The 18,522-nt window shown below is 38.4% G+C and overlaps 2 protein-coding genes across 12 annotated transcripts in view; both read left to right on the plus strand.

Moving 5' to 3' along the window:
- MIGA1 (mitoguardin 1) overlaps window positions 1–6,093 on the plus strand; it is a 52,707-nt gene extending 46,614 nt beyond the window's left edge. For 5 of the 7 annotated variants that reach the window (XM_081323978.1, XM_081323981.1, XM_081323977.1 and 2 more), the window contains 3 exons: window positions 3,693–3,746; window positions 4,687–4,803; window positions 4,942–6,092. In XM_081323978.1, coding sequence (XP_081180104.1) covers window positions 3,693–3,746; window positions 4,687–4,803; window positions 4,942–5,130 — 360 coding nt within the window. In that variant the 3' untranslated portion in view covers window positions 5,131–6,092. Of the gene's footprint in view, window positions 1–1,464; window positions 1,528–3,692; window positions 3,747–4,686; window positions 4,804–4,941 lie in introns of those variants that run through there. The other 2 variants (XR_014025954.1, XM_081323982.1) reach the window with 2 other exon arrangements.
- Window positions 6,094–8,137: 2,044 nt separating this feature from the next.
- Window positions 8,138–18,522, plus strand: part of NEXN (nexilin F-actin binding protein) — a 33,768-nt gene continuing 23,383 nt past the window's right edge. For 2 of the 5 annotated variants that reach the window (XM_081325100.1, XM_081325103.1), the window contains exon 1: window positions 8,138–8,265. The gene's annotated coding sequence lies outside the window, so the exon portion shown is untranslated. Of the gene's footprint in view, window positions 8,266–9,149; window positions 9,368–11,804; window positions 11,961–18,522 lie in introns of those variants that run through there. The other 3 variants (XM_081325101.1, XM_081325104.1, XM_081325102.1) reach the window with 2 other exon arrangements.

The following is an 18,522-nucleotide window of genomic DNA, read 5'->3' on the forward strand; positions in this document are numbered from 1 at the left end:
TTTTTAGGGTAGTTTCAACTTTTTGATATATAGCTCAAGGAGGCCAAAGTAATAAATTGGGTAACAGATAGAATATATTGAAAGAAAATTCTTTTTAGATTTCATTAAGCTCATTATTGAATCTATTCAGTGGGAGTGATAAAATGAAAAATATTTTTTTTATTCTTCAGCCATCTTCAGTTCTCTCAACATTGCTACTGTTTTGGGTTTTAGCTCAAACAGAAGAGCTGCTAGAATTTTTGTAGGATATTGTGACACGTTTGCAAGACATATTTGAGAACATTATTGTTTACAGGCAGTATAGCTTAGATTCTACAATACATACTGTACATTACAATTTGGAATCTCCAGATTGTTGCATGTTACAGTTTTAAGGGACCAAGAATATGGACAATTTATCTGGCACTTTGTTGTTCTGCCCTTTGCCTTCCCTGGCTTAGTACAGCTAGGCAAATTATTATTTGAGATCATAGATTCTTCTTTAAGAAACAGAGTATTGCAATCCTATTAAGGAACATAGTAGTGCCATTTTTTAGCAGAGCCATCATCACATGTAGATGATCATACTGTAATAATTATAGTCCATTGGTTGGCATTTCTTTTCTTGGCAAAGAGCTTGAATATGTTGTAGTCTTTCAGGATTCTTTCTTATTCTCTGTGCTATTTATTATTTTCACAAAAGCAATTAGTTGAAACTCCTGGGAGATTTATAGATTAGTATTACAGGTAGTGTTCGACTTACGACCACAACTGAGCCCAAAATTTATGTTGCTAAGTAAGATGTTTGTTAAGTGAGTTTTTGCCTCATTTTACGATTCTTCTTGCCACATTGTTAAGCGAATCACTGCAGTTTTGTTAAGTTAGTGACATGATTGTTAAGTGAATCTGTTTTTCTCATTGACTTTGCTTGTCAGAAGGTCACGAAAGGTGATCACGCTGCAACTGCCATAAATGTGAGACAGTTGCCAAGCATTTTAATTTTGATCATGTGACCATGGAGCTGCTGCAGTGGTCATTAAGTGTGAAAAATGGTCACAAATCACTTTGTTCAGGGCTGTTGTGATGGTTGCTAAATGAATGGTTGTAAGTCAAGGACTACCTGTATTGACATATGGACTGTATATTTGACATTCATAGATTGAAGGCATTTCATAGTTCCTTTTTTTTTTAGTAGGGGTACAACTTTCTGCCTGTTAGTATATTCGTTGGCATCCCAGCAACAAATCTACATGGATAGAGATTGCTTGGCTCCAGTGATCTATCTTTTAATAATCTCTCACTTCAATTTTTTTACAATTCATTGTACAAGGGGCTGCCTTTGGAGATGGTCCACAAACTGCAGATGTACGAACCCTGGCATCAGGAACTGTGACTGGAACTGGATGTTCCAGTCACAGTGAATCATCATCGGCTTTTGGCCATTTCTGGATCCAATTCTAAATTCTGTTTTTAAATCCTTTGCAGCATCTTCATACATATACCTGAGCTCTAACAGCAGAGGTCCAAGGGCTGTAATGTACTAACAAAGTGAGATTAATTTCAAAAAAATATGCCATGTGTTAGATTGAGTTAGAATCTGAACTTCTCTACCTCTGAATTTTGTTTCCATTTTTTAATCTAGAGTATATTTCTTTGCCTCTCAGCTCTTCATCTGTCTTGGAAGCAGGTCTGGCCTGCCACTGTTACCCATTCATTCCTTTCTGTACCAATCCAGCATCCAGGGTGCTGGATTGGTAAAGAATCCAGTTTACTCATTCCTGTTGTTTCCTTTCTTCTTTTTCAGAGATATAGCTGCACCTTTTCTTTCTTCTCACTTCGACTTCTACTCCTCAGTCCTGTGTTATTTGTATCCAGTCTAATTTCGCTGTAGTAGACAGAGTTGTGAGCTTTATGATATTATCACTCCAATTCCAAGAAGAGGAACAATAAATATGCCATATATTTTCTTCCTTGCCTATTTCATTTGACCAGACAGGCTAAGATCTAGTAAAAAAAAAGGGAGACAATGGCTATTTGTAATTCTCTGAGAGGAAGTCATACATCTTAGTGTGCAAGCTTTCATTCTGTTTTGAATAGTTTTACTTTCTTTTATTATATATTTTGTTTATGTCTGCACTGGTCTTTGCCAGTCACATTTTATTTCCTAGTACTTAGAATGTTGTAGTACATTCCATTAAAATTCTGCTACATCCTACGGGAAGTAAATGTCTAGATTTGCCATCTGTATATTGTATGATTCCACTCCTTATTAGGACAAAACTGCTTAGCTGTATCAAGAACTATTTAAACTATGCTTTTTCTTAGAATAGGTTTTTTTACAATGCAGTCAAAACAAAAGAATTTGGTTTTATTTTTTTATCATTGCAGATAGTTCTTGTTCATAGTTTCACATAAATATGTAGCTTTCTTTAAATACTGAGATTAATAAAATGTTTTTTTAAAAAAAGAGTCTTAAAATTCATATATTTCAAAAGGTATTTTCAAAAGAATGTTTTTCTAAATAAGAAATATCATAGCATGATTGGGCATCTGCAATTGGAATAGTTAAGACTGTTCTAGTAATGAGCATTATTAATTCTACAAGTATTGATGTTAATGCTGATTAAAAGGATGAGTTTAACAAGAAGCAAATTGAATTGAATTTATTGAATTTATATACCGCCCTTTCCCGTAGGACTCAGGGCGGTTTACAGGGTATATAAAACATTGATACAAAAATTAAGAACAATTAAAAAAGATTAAATTAAATCCCTGGAAAAATATAAAAAAAATATAAAACCCCAATTAAAACCCCAATTAAAATTCAGCCTGGGCCGGAAAGATCGAAGAGCCAGGTCTTCAGGTCTCGGCGAAATGATCGAAGGTCGGGGGCAGTCCTAAGCTCCATGGGCAACTGGTTCCAAAGGGCAGGTGCCCCCACAGAGAAGGCCCTCCCCCTGGGTGTTATCTGCCAGCATTCTTTTACCGGCGGCACCCTGAGAAGGCCCTCCCTGTGGGAGCACACAGGACGAAGAGAACTTGATGCCGGCAGCAGGTGTTCCCTCAGATATCCTGGACCCAAGCCATTTAGGGCTTTATAGGTCATCACCAGCACCTTGAATCTCACCCGGAGGGCAACCGGAAGCCGCTCACTGGAAATGATAAGCCCCAGATTCAGATAACAATGAAGAAAGATAACAACAGGAAAGTCATTGTTGTTAAAGAACCATGTTAGACATTGGAAAAATGTCATTGCACGCATTCCAGTTAGCGAACCAAAATGACCAGATTTCTGGTACAAAATCTTTCTGGCCTTGCCATGGATATTATTAGATAATGACTGTACATAAGAATTCCTATTCCACATGCAGAAATATATTTCAGCTTGTACATTTTATCATCCATCTTTGTAATTTAGATCAGATTATAAATATTTGCTGCTATCACAAGAATACAGGCAGATTCTTAATCACTAAGTTACATTAAATTTTAGAAAAACCGCTAAACTGCATGGAGAGAGCGAGGAAAATGAGATGCAAATCCCATATTTTGAGCAATAAATAATGCACATTTTGTAAAATTATTTAAATTTATATTATTGCAAGTTCAGTATATTTTAAATTTAGGTCAATATTTTATATTTTAGCTGTTATTTCTTAATATAAAGTGTTTCATGCTTGCAAGTAAATAAAACAAAAAAATATCTTACTTAGGCTGTGGCTTCAAGTTGTTGGTCAGTCCTGAAGCAAAAAAAGCAACAAATGAAAGTAAGTAGCCTGACATTTTACATTAGAAGACATCTGTGCAGTGCTATACATTTGTTTTGCAATGTCAGTTGCCAATTTAAGACAGTCTGTAGATTTTTTAAGCATTGTTTGTGTATGGCTATAGATGATGGTAAATTATTAGAACTATGAATAAAAAGATAGTAGTGCGTATTCTTGAACCACTTTAATACAGTTTATCATATCTGAAATTACAGTTGAATGATAGGCAAAAATAGTAATCTCATGAGGGAGGTAACAAGTTTATGATTCTGTTAGAAAACTGGCTGAAAATTGAGGGAATTGTTTAGGAGTAGTTGCTTTATATCAGATCTCAGCATTTTACAGCCTGTGGGCCACATCTGGCCCTTCGGCTGTTCCTGTATGGTATGCAGCAGTGAGGGGGAGGGGCGGCAGTGGGGGAGGCAGTGAAGTTTGGGGTGAAGGTGGTAGTGGTGGTGGCCCTCCACAACTTTCACCCGCAGTTTGCAATTTGATGACGTATCTCAAATCCTCAATTACCACACTGGCCTATTCTCTGATTCAGTAGATATTCATTAATAATGGGCACCCTTCTAGTCAACTACAGTAAAGCAAAAGTTGTATGGCTTCCCATACTAAAGCTGCACACTACTGCATTTTTTTTGATAAACTAATCTTAACCCTTAAATATAACTTTTCAGAACTAAATCCTATTCAGCTTAATCCTTTTGATAAGAGTTAGCTATAAGATTGAGCAACCTAATGAGCCTTTACATAGAAAACAGCTTCATGTGACCTTCCTGGGCATGTCATTTGGTCACCAGGAGTTGATATTTAAGTTTATAAAAGATTGCAACTTTTATATGTTTATTGCAAAGATTGCAGGTTTAAAGATGTCACAATTGTTTATACTCAAGATGCCGGGTATGATTAGCCTTTTCTGTACCAATTACATCTTTAGGTTCCTGATGGCTTCTTTGCACATTTCTATGCTGTTTGTGAACATATTAGCCCTGTTCTGGCGTGGGGATTTTTAGGTCCTAGAAATTCGCTGAACGAATTATGCAGCTACTTCAAGGTATGCGGCTTTATTTTATCAAGAGTTTACTGAATACCAATGAAAATACAAATGAACTAGTAAATGTTTTTATGAGACATCCTATAGACTACAGGTATTAACTAAAACCTTTTTATTTTTTGCATTTATTTTTGTTAGAATCAGATTCTTTATTTCCTGAAAGATATTTTTGACTTTGAAAAAGTGCGATACTCATCAGTGGATAATTTAGCTGAAGACCTTCTGCAATTGCTAATCCGGCACACTAATCTTTTATTGGTCTACTTTGGAGTAAGTGGATGTCAACACCCAACAGCCTGTGACCTTTCAGAGGCAAAAATACAATAATTTTCTGTTTTTGTTCTTCATGTGAGCATATTTTTGCCTTTTTCTCCCGCAAGAGAATTTAATATTGTTTCTTTTTGAGCAAGTACCCCAAAATCTACAATATTGTCAAATGTGGCCTCAGGGAGATATATTCATGCTTAAATTATTGCTGTACATATCATTTAAAAAGATATTTCAATTGTCCTTGGATTTATACTTAACATATATTTTTAAACTATTACATAAATATTGTTTATGGGGATAAATACATTGTTCAGATCTCTGTGATGAAAGTGATACAAAAATACATTTTATAGTAAATCAGTTCCTCCCAGGTTTACAATGTATAAATTACAATGTACAAAACTCTCAAAAGCTCCACCTGGTGATATTTTGCCAAGATTTGCACCTTTTTTGTCTTAACAAATGTGCAATAAAAAAAAATACAGTGACAGATGATATAGCTTATGTATGTATGAGCTATAACTTACTGTATAGTGTAGCAACTGTAACATTGCATTTGGCCTTCGGACAATATTCTATGAGCACTATTGTAAAATTTAAGAGTTAATATCAAATATTTATGTAAATTATTTCTCATGATGTTTTACGTTGGTTGTACTGCATAAAATCAGAGTCTGGTGAACCCTCAATAGTTGTTTTGAGTAGTTAATAATCTCTACCATATTTATTTATTTAGTAAATTTATAGATTGCTAAATATATAATTCTCTGCAGAGCTTTTAAAATTTTATAAATACTATAAGATCTTGTCTAATTGAATCTATTATTAAAAGTATATTTTAAGGGGGGAAATGTATATTAAAAAGAATAAAAAGGTGCAAGGGTAAATACACATTCCGTTACAATTTTAGGTATGTGTTTGTCTCTTTTTAAAACAACAGGGATGCCAAATTAATACCTTTAATACCATCCATAGATGTATTTTGTTTGATCATGGTTTACTTTATTGTATTATCCACAATTGAGTATATGAAGCTATAAGACATGGTTTATAAGCACAATGGCCAGATTCACGCAATACACCGATCCTCAATCATAGCACATTTTTATTTAGAAGGATAAGTGAGCCTAAACGGATGCTGTCATTGCTCTCTGAAACAGCACTAATCCTAGCATTCAGCCAGGAAACTTAAGCTTAGCTATTGTCTGTTTCCCCACGTGTAGTGAAAATATTTAGCCTTTGTATTGTAGTGGTTTGTTGGACTGGATTTTCAAGAAATCCCTTGCCCAATTCTGCCTTGCAATTCCAGTCTCTGCCCATGTCCAAAAGCCATTCTCTGTCACAAAATTAAACATTTGATTTGAAACAGTATCAAACATTGAGATACCCTATCACAGAGTGTATCTATGTATTCATGTTCTGCATGTTTATTGTTTTATATATGTTTATTACATAAACATGAATAGTGATATTCCCTCGCATGAAGAACCATTTAATGCTACCCAGTCAGCACATAAAAGTCCTAAGACATTGTAGCCGTCCAAATATTGTGAATATATGATACAGGAAAATGTCATTTGAGTCTTTATATTATATAATACATATTAATATTTTCAATATTCTTTTTCCATCTACACAAAAGCAAATCAAGATAAGTCAAATCTCATTTTCCAGTTGCAGCAATTAGAAGGCCATTCCTTTTGCAAAAATGTAAAATATGCATTTATTGTAAGCTGCCCAGAGTCACATAAAAATGACACATAAATCGAGCAAATAAATAGGTAAATGACATTACTTGAAAAGACATTAAGTGAAAATTTGAATGGGCAGCTAATAGAGGCAACGGCAGGAATAACAAGATTAAAAAAGAGATCCTGGCTTAAAAGCGAACCAAAGAGAGGGATCTGTGGAAGTTAAGGCCACTGAAGAGGAAAATGGGTCATATTCCATGAAGCAGGAAAGGGAAGCTGAAGCTTTTGTTGAATGATAGCATATATTTATGGCATTGTTTATGTATGCATTTTATGTACCATGATTTCATGGTCAGATTATCACAAAGAGGGACACACCGTTCTTTCTCTGGTCATAGCACTTCAGTAATAAGGGTAATAGATGTAAGTGCAAGTTAAAAACTTTCACTGAATCAAGGGGGATTATTATTTTTCTTACAGGTAGTCCTCATTTAGCAACCACAATCAGGACTTGTAATTTGAACTGTGCTTACAATCTGACATCAGCTTTCCTTCACTTTACAGACCCATGAAAGTCATCAACGTGAGAGGATTGGTTGTAGAATGATTTTTCCCATCACTGTCATTTACTACAAATGGGAGCTAAGCGAGACATTTGCTAAATGAGGACTTCCATGCGTTTAGGGCTAAACACACTGGCATGGTGTTAGATTAGGTAGACCCAGAGTCAAATTCTCATTTACATTTGGAAGTTCACTGACTGTCTTGGGATTAATCACTATTTCTTAGCCTAATTTACCTCACAGGGGTGTTGTGGGGATAAAGCTGGAAGAGGAAATGGAGTGTATTCTACTGTGTGCATCAAGAATTAACTACAAGGTTAATTATGCCAAAACAAATATCAGCATTAGAAGCATAATGTGTTGGTTTGATATCAGAGCTCAAGAAAACAGGTTATGTAACACCTCAAATGAATAAACATTGCTACTGTATTAGTAAATAAACTTTATGCTGGGTTTGGCCTATTGTTCATTTTATATGAGGAACAAAATGGAAACCAGGTGGGGAACAGACTAATCTCATCTTATTCTCTAGTCAGACACAAGAAAAAGTAATAAAAATTCTTCCTATCCTACACCCTACAAACTGACTCAGAAGTTAATTATACTGAGATACTCATGTATTTATTTTACAAGATCATTGCAACTGCTGATATGACAATAAGCTAATTTGACTACTACATACAATGGGATGGTTTCATCAGTCTGATGCTGGCTGGACTTCATGCTATCATAATTATCTGGTAAGTTTCTATTATTAGTTGCTTGCTCTGTACAAGTTAGGGCTATAAAAAGGCCACCAGCATTCACCCTCCTAACAGTTTCACTTCACAAAAGTGAAGCTTGCCAGAGATTTATCACTGTCCTAGAGAACTGTTATCCCCTCGATCTGGAATATTTGTATAAGTGGAAGGAAAATACATACACTCTTAAAACTAACAGTAAGTAATTCTTTTCCCCCAAAGTGTTTAGATCTAGCTGCATCTGTTTCAACAAAATTGTAGTAAGAAAAATAGCTGGGGTGACTTTGTGATTCTTACTGTGTATTTGTGTAAGAGGGGCCGATATGAGTTACTGAATTGGTATTCAGATATTTTAGAAATCTTATGTGCTCTCTCCAACCTCTTGTTCTTCACTTATTAGGATTAAAGGAAACCGTACCGCAAATAATTGGAAGAGAAGTTGGGAAATGGCTATTTAGTGGCCTGACATTCCAAGGTTGAGATTGAGGACATACTTAATTTCATATTAATAACTTAATCGTAACTGTCCCAATGTGGGAACAAAATATGGTTTAAAAAAACAAATTTCTCCTGTTCCATTCGGTGGCGAATTTAAAAACAAAGCGGTTTGTGGGGAGGAAAGCGATCTTGAAACACAGCCTGATTTTCTGTGGCTTCTTGGACAGCTCTTGTATTCTCTCCGATTATTCTGTCCTTATTCGACCAAAGGAAAAAAAAAAAAAGACGAGTGCTGTGGGAAATGCACTCTGGGTATGCTCAGGAGCCCTCCCCCCCCCGCTTTTAGACGACTGCTGACACTGAGTGATTGATGTCGGACACCAATTATACCCCGACCCCTCCCTCTCATCCCACTTTCTAACTTGCCCGGTGCGTGGGGAGATTCTTTCTGAATCCAAAGGGGGGGGGGGGGATTTGGGAAATTCTGCAGTCGCCGGATATTTATAGCCTAACGGCGTTTTCAGCCCAAAATAACCCGGCTGGGCCGCTGAGGGGCCTCCGGAGGCGCGGCGAGGGCGCTGAGTGGGGGGGGGGGCAAGAAAGGAGGGGGCGGCCGCCGTGTGTGTGTGTGTGTGTGTGTGTGTCGGGACAGCTGCAGCTCGGCCTGGGCGCGCTTGGAATGCAGGAACGGGCTGCGCACCGGGACTTTTATGGCAACTTGCAGAGCCCGAGGCTGGAGCCGCAGCCAGCCAAAGAGCGCGCAGCACCGAGGGTAGGAGCGGGAGAGACGCTCGCCGGCCTCTCTTCTCACGCCCACCAGCCGCTGGGGATTAAACGAAAACGCACCGCCACGCGCTGCCAGGTATCCTCGATAGGTTTTTTGTTGTTGTTGTTGTTGTTGTTGCGGGGAAGGGAGGACGGGGGGCGATTGGGACACAAAGGACGGCCTGCGCTCGTCTCTGACGCGCCTGGAGATGACAAGGCAGAGGGGGAAACCGCGCGCGGCGGGGCAAGCGGGCTGCGGCTGGGTCTTAAGCAGGGGTAGGCAACCTCGGCTCTTTTATGACTCATGGACTTCAACTCCCAGAATTCCTGAGCCAGCATAGCTGGCTCAGGAATTCTGGGAGTTGAAGTCCATGAGTCATAAAAGAGCCGAGGTTGCCTACCCCTGGTCTTAAGGGAAAGGAGCTGGGGCTGGGGCTGGGGCTGGGGCTGGGGCTGGGGCTGGGGAGGGGGGGGGGCGGGCAGGCTGGCGCTTCGGCTTTCTGCCTTTGGCACGTCCTCTGACGGGGCTCCCTGCGTTGCCCTTCGGCCTCGCTGAGGCGTTCGCGGGGGAGATTAGCCGGAGACCAGGGTCCCCTCACGCACGCACATACGGTCCTTGCGGGTTTTCGGGGTGGGTGGGTGGGTGAGAACGGCCTTTGCCCCCGTCTGGGCGCCTCGGTTCGGCTGCTTCGCCTCTCCTCAGAAAAGCGGCCGCTCGCCCCGTCTGGGCTGCCGTCGGAAGGAAAAGCAACAGGCTCGGTCTCTCCCGCCAGTTTGACTTGGACGAAAATCCCAGACGCCCCAACGCGTTGAAAAAAAAAAAAATCTCCGGGGATCGGATCGTAGCCAAGCTGTTGTGCAATGGAATCAACAGTCCGCGAACAAAATGTTTCTTTCGAGACGTCTTGAATGGGGTAATAAAGCCAGATGTCGCTGGTTTTCACGCAGGGTTTTTCTTACTCTGAATCTGAAACATGTGGCAAAGGTCCTGGATCTCAAATTTCCTGCGGAGAGATCCTTCGGCGGTCAGGTCCCGCATTTTATACGGTCATACATTTCATACATTTTCCCACATTTCAGTTGAATTAAAACATTTCCCCACCGCATTCCAGGCAAATCATCTCTGAAGATGTTTCCTTCCTAAATGTCAGAGTAAAGGAAGCTTTTCCCTGAAAGGTGTAGTGATTGCTATTTAGAAGGTACTAGTACCAATGGTAGTGTCAGTAGTTAGTGGGAAGACAATAACTGCCAGAACGGTTGTTCTTGCCATTAGTCTGCTCTTATTATTGTATACAGAGACTTATTGTGACAATAATCAGAATTCCAAAAGTTAAAGTTGCTTGCATCAACTGTATACTTTTAGTATAAATTATATTGTATGATGGATAAGAGAGAGAGAGAGAGAGAGAGAGAGAGAGAGAGAGAGAGTGTTACAAAGGTGCTATTATTGCATTGTAAGTGGATTTTTTAAATAAAATAATTGGAACTAAGAAATGTAATATTTTTGTTTTTAAAGTCAGAAGATGGGAAAAAAAACCCTTAGCTGCATATTTGAAACAGGATGTGTGAAAGAACGTATATGCCAAAATATGTAGGCACATTATAGTTCTTTGATTTTTGTTGACAGAGAGCTCTTCCTCATGTTCATGTTAATGCACATTCCTTCAGATCTTGAGTTGGCAGAAACATTTATCTGTGCTCTAACTTGCTTCAGTAATGAGGCTGATGAGTGGTATTCTCCTTACTGGTTTGATACTGGACAAGTCAAGAACAGACATGGGTTGATTCCCGTGGCTGTATTTCTTCTCCCTTGGCATCACTGATCAGCATGAAAAAAACCCATCTATCATTGTCCTTAATATGTGGTGGAGCAAAGTTGAGTTAGTGTGGTCATGTGTCTGAGATGGAGTGTTTAGCCACATAACAAGTTGCCAATGCAGAGTTGCTATGCAGCTGTGACTTGTCAGTCAGTCTGTTTTGAAATGCATCTAACAATCTTCTGAAAGAGAATTAGACCAATGTCCAAAGATAGCCAGGCTGACAGGTCAATGACTCAGTGGAGACCATGGGCTGAAGCAGAAGGGACCATGACTGTATCAGAAACATTCTTTCCTGCCTTATCTTGTTCCCTCTGGACCATCAGTTTCTCTGTTGAGCTATTCTTGAACATGAGTTTAGTGCTTTTTCTTCTTTTTCAGAAGCGTGCTAAATGCCTGTAAAGAAACAGTGTGACAAGTCACAGCCGTGGAGCACCTCTCCACTAGTATGATGTCTATTGGACAATTTGAAAGGTGGCTAAAACCTGCATATCAATTCACCTGTCTCAAACTTGTCCTACTACTATACATTAAAGAAAACGATTAGTTGTTTTCCGGCTGGCTGGTGATGCGGTGGGAAGAGAAATACAGCCAAGTGAATCCACCAATTGCTGTCCTTGAGTTGCCCTGCAAGAAAACTCTAAGGACAGCCCCATTCACTGCCCTTGTTACTAAGATTAGAGGGGAGGCATACTTCATACTGGCTGAGTTTTATCTTAGCTTAAGGAACTGGAGGAACATGCATTAACAGCTGTGAGGAAGAAGCCCAAAACCAGAACCCATGAACCTGAATTTAAGCTGCCTCTGCTTTGGGCTGGGGATGAGGCAAAGGCAATGACACAAGGATATGTGTGGGGTTTTTTTTAAAAGACGGTTAGTGAAATATTTTTTGTGACATGTTTGGTGGGACATGAAAATGAGCTTCTTACACTTTGATGCTGAATTAAACTAACAATGTACAATGTTTTATATTAGTTTATGGCATGTAAATAAGACAAAGAGAGGGTATCTAAAGTGCTGTGTTTTGTTTCATTTCGATGATACTTAAGATATCAATATTTTAACTGTATTTCAAAACTGGAAATTCTGTACATCTGTAAGTGCTCTGCAGTGTCCCCAAAGTATCTATGCCTGTATCAATGCTTCAACTCTACTCTCTGAACTGAAATGAGCAAACTATTTTCTCAAAGTTATAGGGTTTCAGTATTAAAAAAATGGCATCCAACCTTACAAGATTATTGTAACAAGTATTGAAATGACGCACTGAGAAAGTACACTACTCTATTAAACCTGTTAATTATTATAGTTATATATAGTTATATATTCACTCCAGCTATAATAAATAATAATCCATGTATTCTTTTAAATATAGGTTAAATATTCTGATGTTATTTAGTCTGGCACCAGGAGGTAATTCAAATAAAAATACATGGGCACAAGTTTGTTGAATTAATTTAATTTGCTTAATTCAATGTTCATTTTTCTGGTTTTAGGAGTACTAAAGTAGAATTCTTTCTCTGAAATGTTCTAAGATATTACCTGACTCCCATGGTTTCTGTCCATTTGGTAAGATAGGCAGAGCCAACATGATTTGGGCCCTTTCAATCTATAGACCCATCTGTTCGGACCCAGATCTATGACTTTTCTGTCACATCACCTGTCCTATGGAGTGATATCCCTCCAGACATCATGTAGCTTCCACCCCAAAGGCACTAATGGGTAGTGTGCCTATGTTTGTGTATCTGAATGCATTGCATTTTCTTTCTATTGGTATCCAGTTCTGGAGGTAGAAGGGTTACTTCTGCTTCTAATTCTACTTGAGTATTATTACTGCACTAGGGTAGGCAATGCAGTATCCACAGAGGTTACCTGGTCTTATGCAGAAGGGCTTCATCTTGGGATTTGCAGACATTTTTGGATTTTATGCTGTTGCCTGCCTAGCATAGTTAGTTTCTAGATGCTTTGTTTCCCGATTGTGCACTCCACCTGGATTCAGACATACTTAAGAAGTAAAGGTTGTGGGTAGCTGGAAGAACTGTTTTTTGATTCATTCTCATAAATTGGGACTGGGGCAATTTACTTCTTTGTTTATTTTTACCAGTTTGCCTTTTGTGAAATAAGTATTTTGTGACAGGTTTTGTTCACTATATTAAATGTTTGGGGATGACAGTTTTTCAAACTTACAGTGTGTCAATCTAAGCAATTGGTCCTATTACAGGTCCATTCTTCCTAAGTATTCTGCTTCCAAGTGGTTACCATAGGGTAACTAATGTAGAAATTCAAGAGAGTAGTGATAAGGATATATGAGTCAATATAGAGAGTCCCACCTGCTCCACATTTTGTGAGCACGGTTTTGTGATACCACTGGATGACATCGCTAGGGCCTGTTGCCTTAGAAGAGTGAGGAAAATCCTCAGGATGACTCACACCCTGGTTCTGCGCTTCTTCACTCTCCTACCATTGGGTAGGAGATATAGAAGCATAGCCAGCCACATCAACAGGCTGAAGAACAGTTTCTACCCATAGGCTGTCAGACTCCTGAATGGAAAATAATTCCATGTCAACATAGTATGATAGACTTGTGGGGCCGGCGTGCTGTGCAATAAGCTCACATGGTGCAGTAAGATTGTGTGTTTGTTAGTAGGATTCACTGGGTTAGGGATGTTCTTTTCTTTTGTCTTCACTGTGAATCGTGTTGTGGGGTGCGTCTCATTGTACACATGTTGTACTTTGACAATAAAGGTTGATTTGATTTGAGGAAGGGTCTCTAGGAGCATAACAGTTGCAACTGAGCAAAGGCCATCCTAGCCATGCCTTCTACTTGTCATCCAGCAGTAATCAAGAGTCTAGGACAGGTGTAGGCAACCTTGGCTCTTTTATGACTCATGGACTTCAACTCCCACAATTCCTGAGCCAGGGTGGCTCAGGAATTCTGGGAGTTGAAGTCCATGAGTCATAAAAGAGCCAAAGTTGCCTACCCCTGGTCTAGGAGGACCTTTGAGAGACAATAATGGAGCCAACAAAGAAACATAAACAACAAAATACAACTCAGTGCTTTCAGGTTTCACCTGCTTCATCCCAACTAGACCTCTTATTGATTCCAAAACACTGTTCTATTGTACCAGGGCAGATAGCTAAAAAGAAAACTTTTGTCACTTATACAAAATACCATAGAGAGGAGGAAAGAAAGAGATAACACTGGATTTAGAAACTGATAGGTCTAGTTAAATAAAGAGTGATTCTAGTAATCCAACTGCCATCAGTCACCATAGTGTCTTTGGTGGTTGAAGAGATCAAATGAGTGAAGATACTGGTATATTTTTCTGGTGGCCAGAGAAATGGAGAAAGCAGGGCAGGGAGTAGTCAAATTGTGGTTTTTAAGGGTTTTGGGAAAGTCTGAGAAGTGGTTTCTAAAACACACAAATACACAAACACACGAGAAAGTACGTACTAGTATTTAAAAACAAACATTTTTAAGAGGCCAGCTGATGGCCCTTCAGTTTGCTTTAAGTGTAATGGTTTCAAAGTGGAAGGGAAAAAAAATCAGAGCAAAATAGGTTGGGTTCCTAATTAGAGAAATATTCCCACCGTTTTATAAACCAGCAATTCAGGTTTTATAAAACCTGTAATATCTGCATTTGCTGGTGTTCAGCTAACGTTTGCCAAAAAATTCCTGTTTCCACTTGTATTGAAAGAAGAGCATTAGTACAATTTCCTTCCATGTTGATCCTTTCTGTGAGCATGCACTTTCGTTGATATGTAGTTGAATGCCACACTGTATCCTATACATCTAGTGTTTAATTTTAACTATATATCCTGCTGTTTCACCAAACTGCCATCTGTCTGATTTGTAGTTATACGTTGTTCACCATTGCTTTTCTCCCGTAGGTAGATGTTAAAGCATACAGGACCATTACAAGCTACCAAAAGTATAATTCAGTTCTTTATAATAAACTGTATAGTGCACAGCAAAATACCTGGTATGTCTGTCTGCATGTATGTTTGTTAGTGTATGTGTTCCACTACTGCTGGAATAATAGCACAGCCTAATTCTGCAGGAGGCTTCCCTGTGGAAAACAGTTCACTTGATGGGATTCGCCACTTTCTGTCTTGCCCATTCTAGGCAGTTGCTGCAAAAATTTGAAACTGGTCAAAGGAATGCAATTTGTCAGAAAAGCTTGGAAATAAAGATAGAGCCAACTTGGTTTTCTGCTTGATCATTCAATATACTTAGTGGCTTTCCTGAGTTTGTTAGCACCTGATTAGATTGACTTTTTGTGACTGTTGATCATATCGAACAATCAGAGGAATAATAGGAATAATTTAGGAAAACTTGAAACTTGATCATGTGAAAAAGAAAGTACACCCTCTTTGAGTTTTATGGTTTTTACATATCAGGACAGTGTAAAAATCATCTGATCCTTAGCAGTTCATAAAAGTAGGTAAGTACAACCTCAGATGAACAACAGCACATGACAAATGTCATCACGTACAAAAAGAAAGCCAAAATGAAAAAGGCACATGAAGATGACATGGTGTAATATGTCATATGTTGTTTATTTGATGTTGTATTTACCTAGTTTTAAGAACTGCCAAGGACCAAATGATTTTTTTTCTGTCCTGATATGTAAAATCATAGAATTCAAAGCAGGTGTTTTTCACACGACTGTATGCTGCCTGACTATCAATAGTTCTAGGTGGCTCACATTAAAAATATAGTATTTTTTGTGAAAGGAATATTAGGGAATCTTATCTGCCCCCAAGAATGCAGGACAGGGTAATAAATTAAATAAATCTCTATTCATGGTACATTTTGGAAGGTAGATGCTTTAACCCAAGGCAGGAGCAGGTAGACTATTAAATTTTCTTTTTTAAGTTAAGTGTTATGACTGAGGATTAACAGAAAAACTCTATTTGATTAAGTATCTGTACCAGATATGAAAGCGCGGGCAGCTGTTTTGAACCTGAGGCTACATTTTTTATTTGGAGAGATTGCTGTGTGTCACAGGGAATATAAAAGTTATAACATCAGCAATGGATGGGGACAGAGTTTTCAGTCTGTTTTCCTCTCCTACCTGGTGAGCCTTAGTTTTTAAGATACATTGAGCATATTGGATGCTTAATGTAAATATTGCTATTTCCTTTAGTTTCTCACTGTCTTTCTTATGGCGTTTGCTACCAAATGGTGGTAGAATTTTGTCAGTATGTGCCCTGGAAATTGTTTACCTGATCTACGAACCCTCAAACGTCTGTTGGCTCCAAGAGCTTTTCTTGAAATACCCTTGCTGAAATTATAGAAGCAGTAACAAACTCTTAATTCCTTAACCTTTTAACATTTTACTAAACAAATAACATCCATTGGGCCATCCTTTGAAAGAAAGGTAGTGCAGTCTGATATCACCAGAATGAACACTAACTTTTCTGGAATTGTATTGCTATTACACGAGTGGACAAAAAAGCAGTAGGAGCAGGAGCAATTTCTTACTTCCTGTCAGCTTCCCCATTAACCTTTACTTGTAGAAAGCTGGCAAGGAGCATCTGAAATAGCAATAGCCCTTTGGACTTATATACCGCTTCATAATGCTTTATAGCCCTCTCTAAGCGGTTTACAGAGTCAGCATGTTGCGCCCAACAATCTGGGTCCTTATTTTACCGACCTCAGAAAGAAGGAAGGCTGAGTCAACCCTGAGCCACTCAGGATTGAACTCCTGGCAGTGAGCAGTGAGTTAGCCTGCAATGCTGCATTCTAACTACTGCGCCACCACGGCTCTTGATCACGTGACCATGGGGATGCTGTGATGACCACAACTTTGAAATTGCAAACTGTTTGACTGATTTTAGTTATTTGCAGTTGAATTAATTGAATATTTTATTTAATCTATAATGTATTATACATTGTAATAGTTTAACATGGAAATGGTTACTGGAAATGACCAACTCTGCCAAATGGTTATTCTTTGAATAACTCTACAAGTGGGAAGGATGGCTGTTGAAAGGGAACTTTAAGGGAGGAGTTTCAGGTAAGATTGCTGAGTTCTGAGAAGGGAAAGTATGAGAAAGAAGCTCAAAGTCTTCCTGCCTTGTGCTTGCTTAATATAAGTTGAAGAGGGAAAAAAGTCTGACAAGATTTTAAGGTTCTGTTATTCTATGCTACAACAATAAACATTTCTGGAGTTCCTGCTGCACTTATTTCTTGACCACATCTTGTTTGAAGGGATAACATTTTCACTTTTAAAAAAAGAAAAGAAAAGGAGGCATTTACTGTCTGATTCTAACCAGATTTCAGATACTAGTAAGTATAGGAATGTAGGACTAGCTACAAATTGCAAACCAGCGAGTTCAGAAGGAATATTGTTCAGACCTTGGCTGATCTCAAAAAACTAAGTAGATTTATTAGTATTTGTATGGATGACAGTGGGGAAGTAACAGCTCTATAGTAGACTGTAAAATAACAAATCCAGAAGAATTTAATGGCAAACTAGTTTTGTATTAATGGCAACATAACTACATAGTATATACATGTAATCACTAGGTATTGAGTTTGGCTCAAGGAAGGCATCACATTTTGTCTTTATCATCCCATCCAAAAAACTTAAAACAGGTTTAACAAATAACACTCAATGCATAAATCAATTAATTATAATTACAATAGAATGGGAAAGGGAAGATGGTGAGTTCAAGTCCTGCCATAGCCATGAAAGCCAGCTGGGTGATTTTGGGACAGTCACTCCCTCTCAGCTCAACCCGTTTCACAGGATTGTTGTTGTGGGGAAAATAAGAGGGGAAAGGTGTGTTGAATATGTTCATTGCTTTGAGTTATTTATAAAAATAATAAGGATGGGATACAAATAAATAAAAAGGTTTAAGGTTCGGTCAAGCTTTCATAACATCTCCACAGAGCTTTTAATTAATGAGGAACCAGATAGTTGTTCACTGGATGCTGCTTTTGGCGTTGTGGGTTTGCTTTTCCTATGCTTGAAGACTTCGCACAGCTTTTGTGTAAACTATATAGAATCAGATTCTGTAAACGAATGAAGAAAAAGATTTTTATACTAAACAGTTTCATGAGAGAGGAGGTACAGATTTTATCAATACAGTAATGTGAATATGCTGAAGGATTAGAAAAAAATATACACGAAATAGGGAATTGAAGTGCTGCCTGAATGGCTGAGTTCACACACCACTGTAAGCCATTGTACCTGTTTGTGTAATATGCTGACCATTTTGCCTGGTTTTTTAAACTACCATTAATGGTTCTATTTTTTTTAAAAAAAACTTTTCTGTTGGTTTATCAAAATATAAAATACAAAGAGAAATTTTAAAAAGTAATAGAAAACTAGGAGAAGGGGAAGAGAAAAAAATGGTGTAAAGAGGGAAAAGGAAAGAAAAAGGCAGACTTCTGGTTTGTCACGCCGCCACTATGGACGGCTGGGAG

This window comes from Vipera berus (assembly GCF_964194415.1).
Source record: "Vipera berus genome assembly, chromosome: 3".
In the NCBI taxonomy this organism is placed as follows: domain Eukaryota; kingdom Metazoa; phylum Chordata; class Lepidosauria; order Squamata; family Viperidae; genus Vipera; species Vipera berus.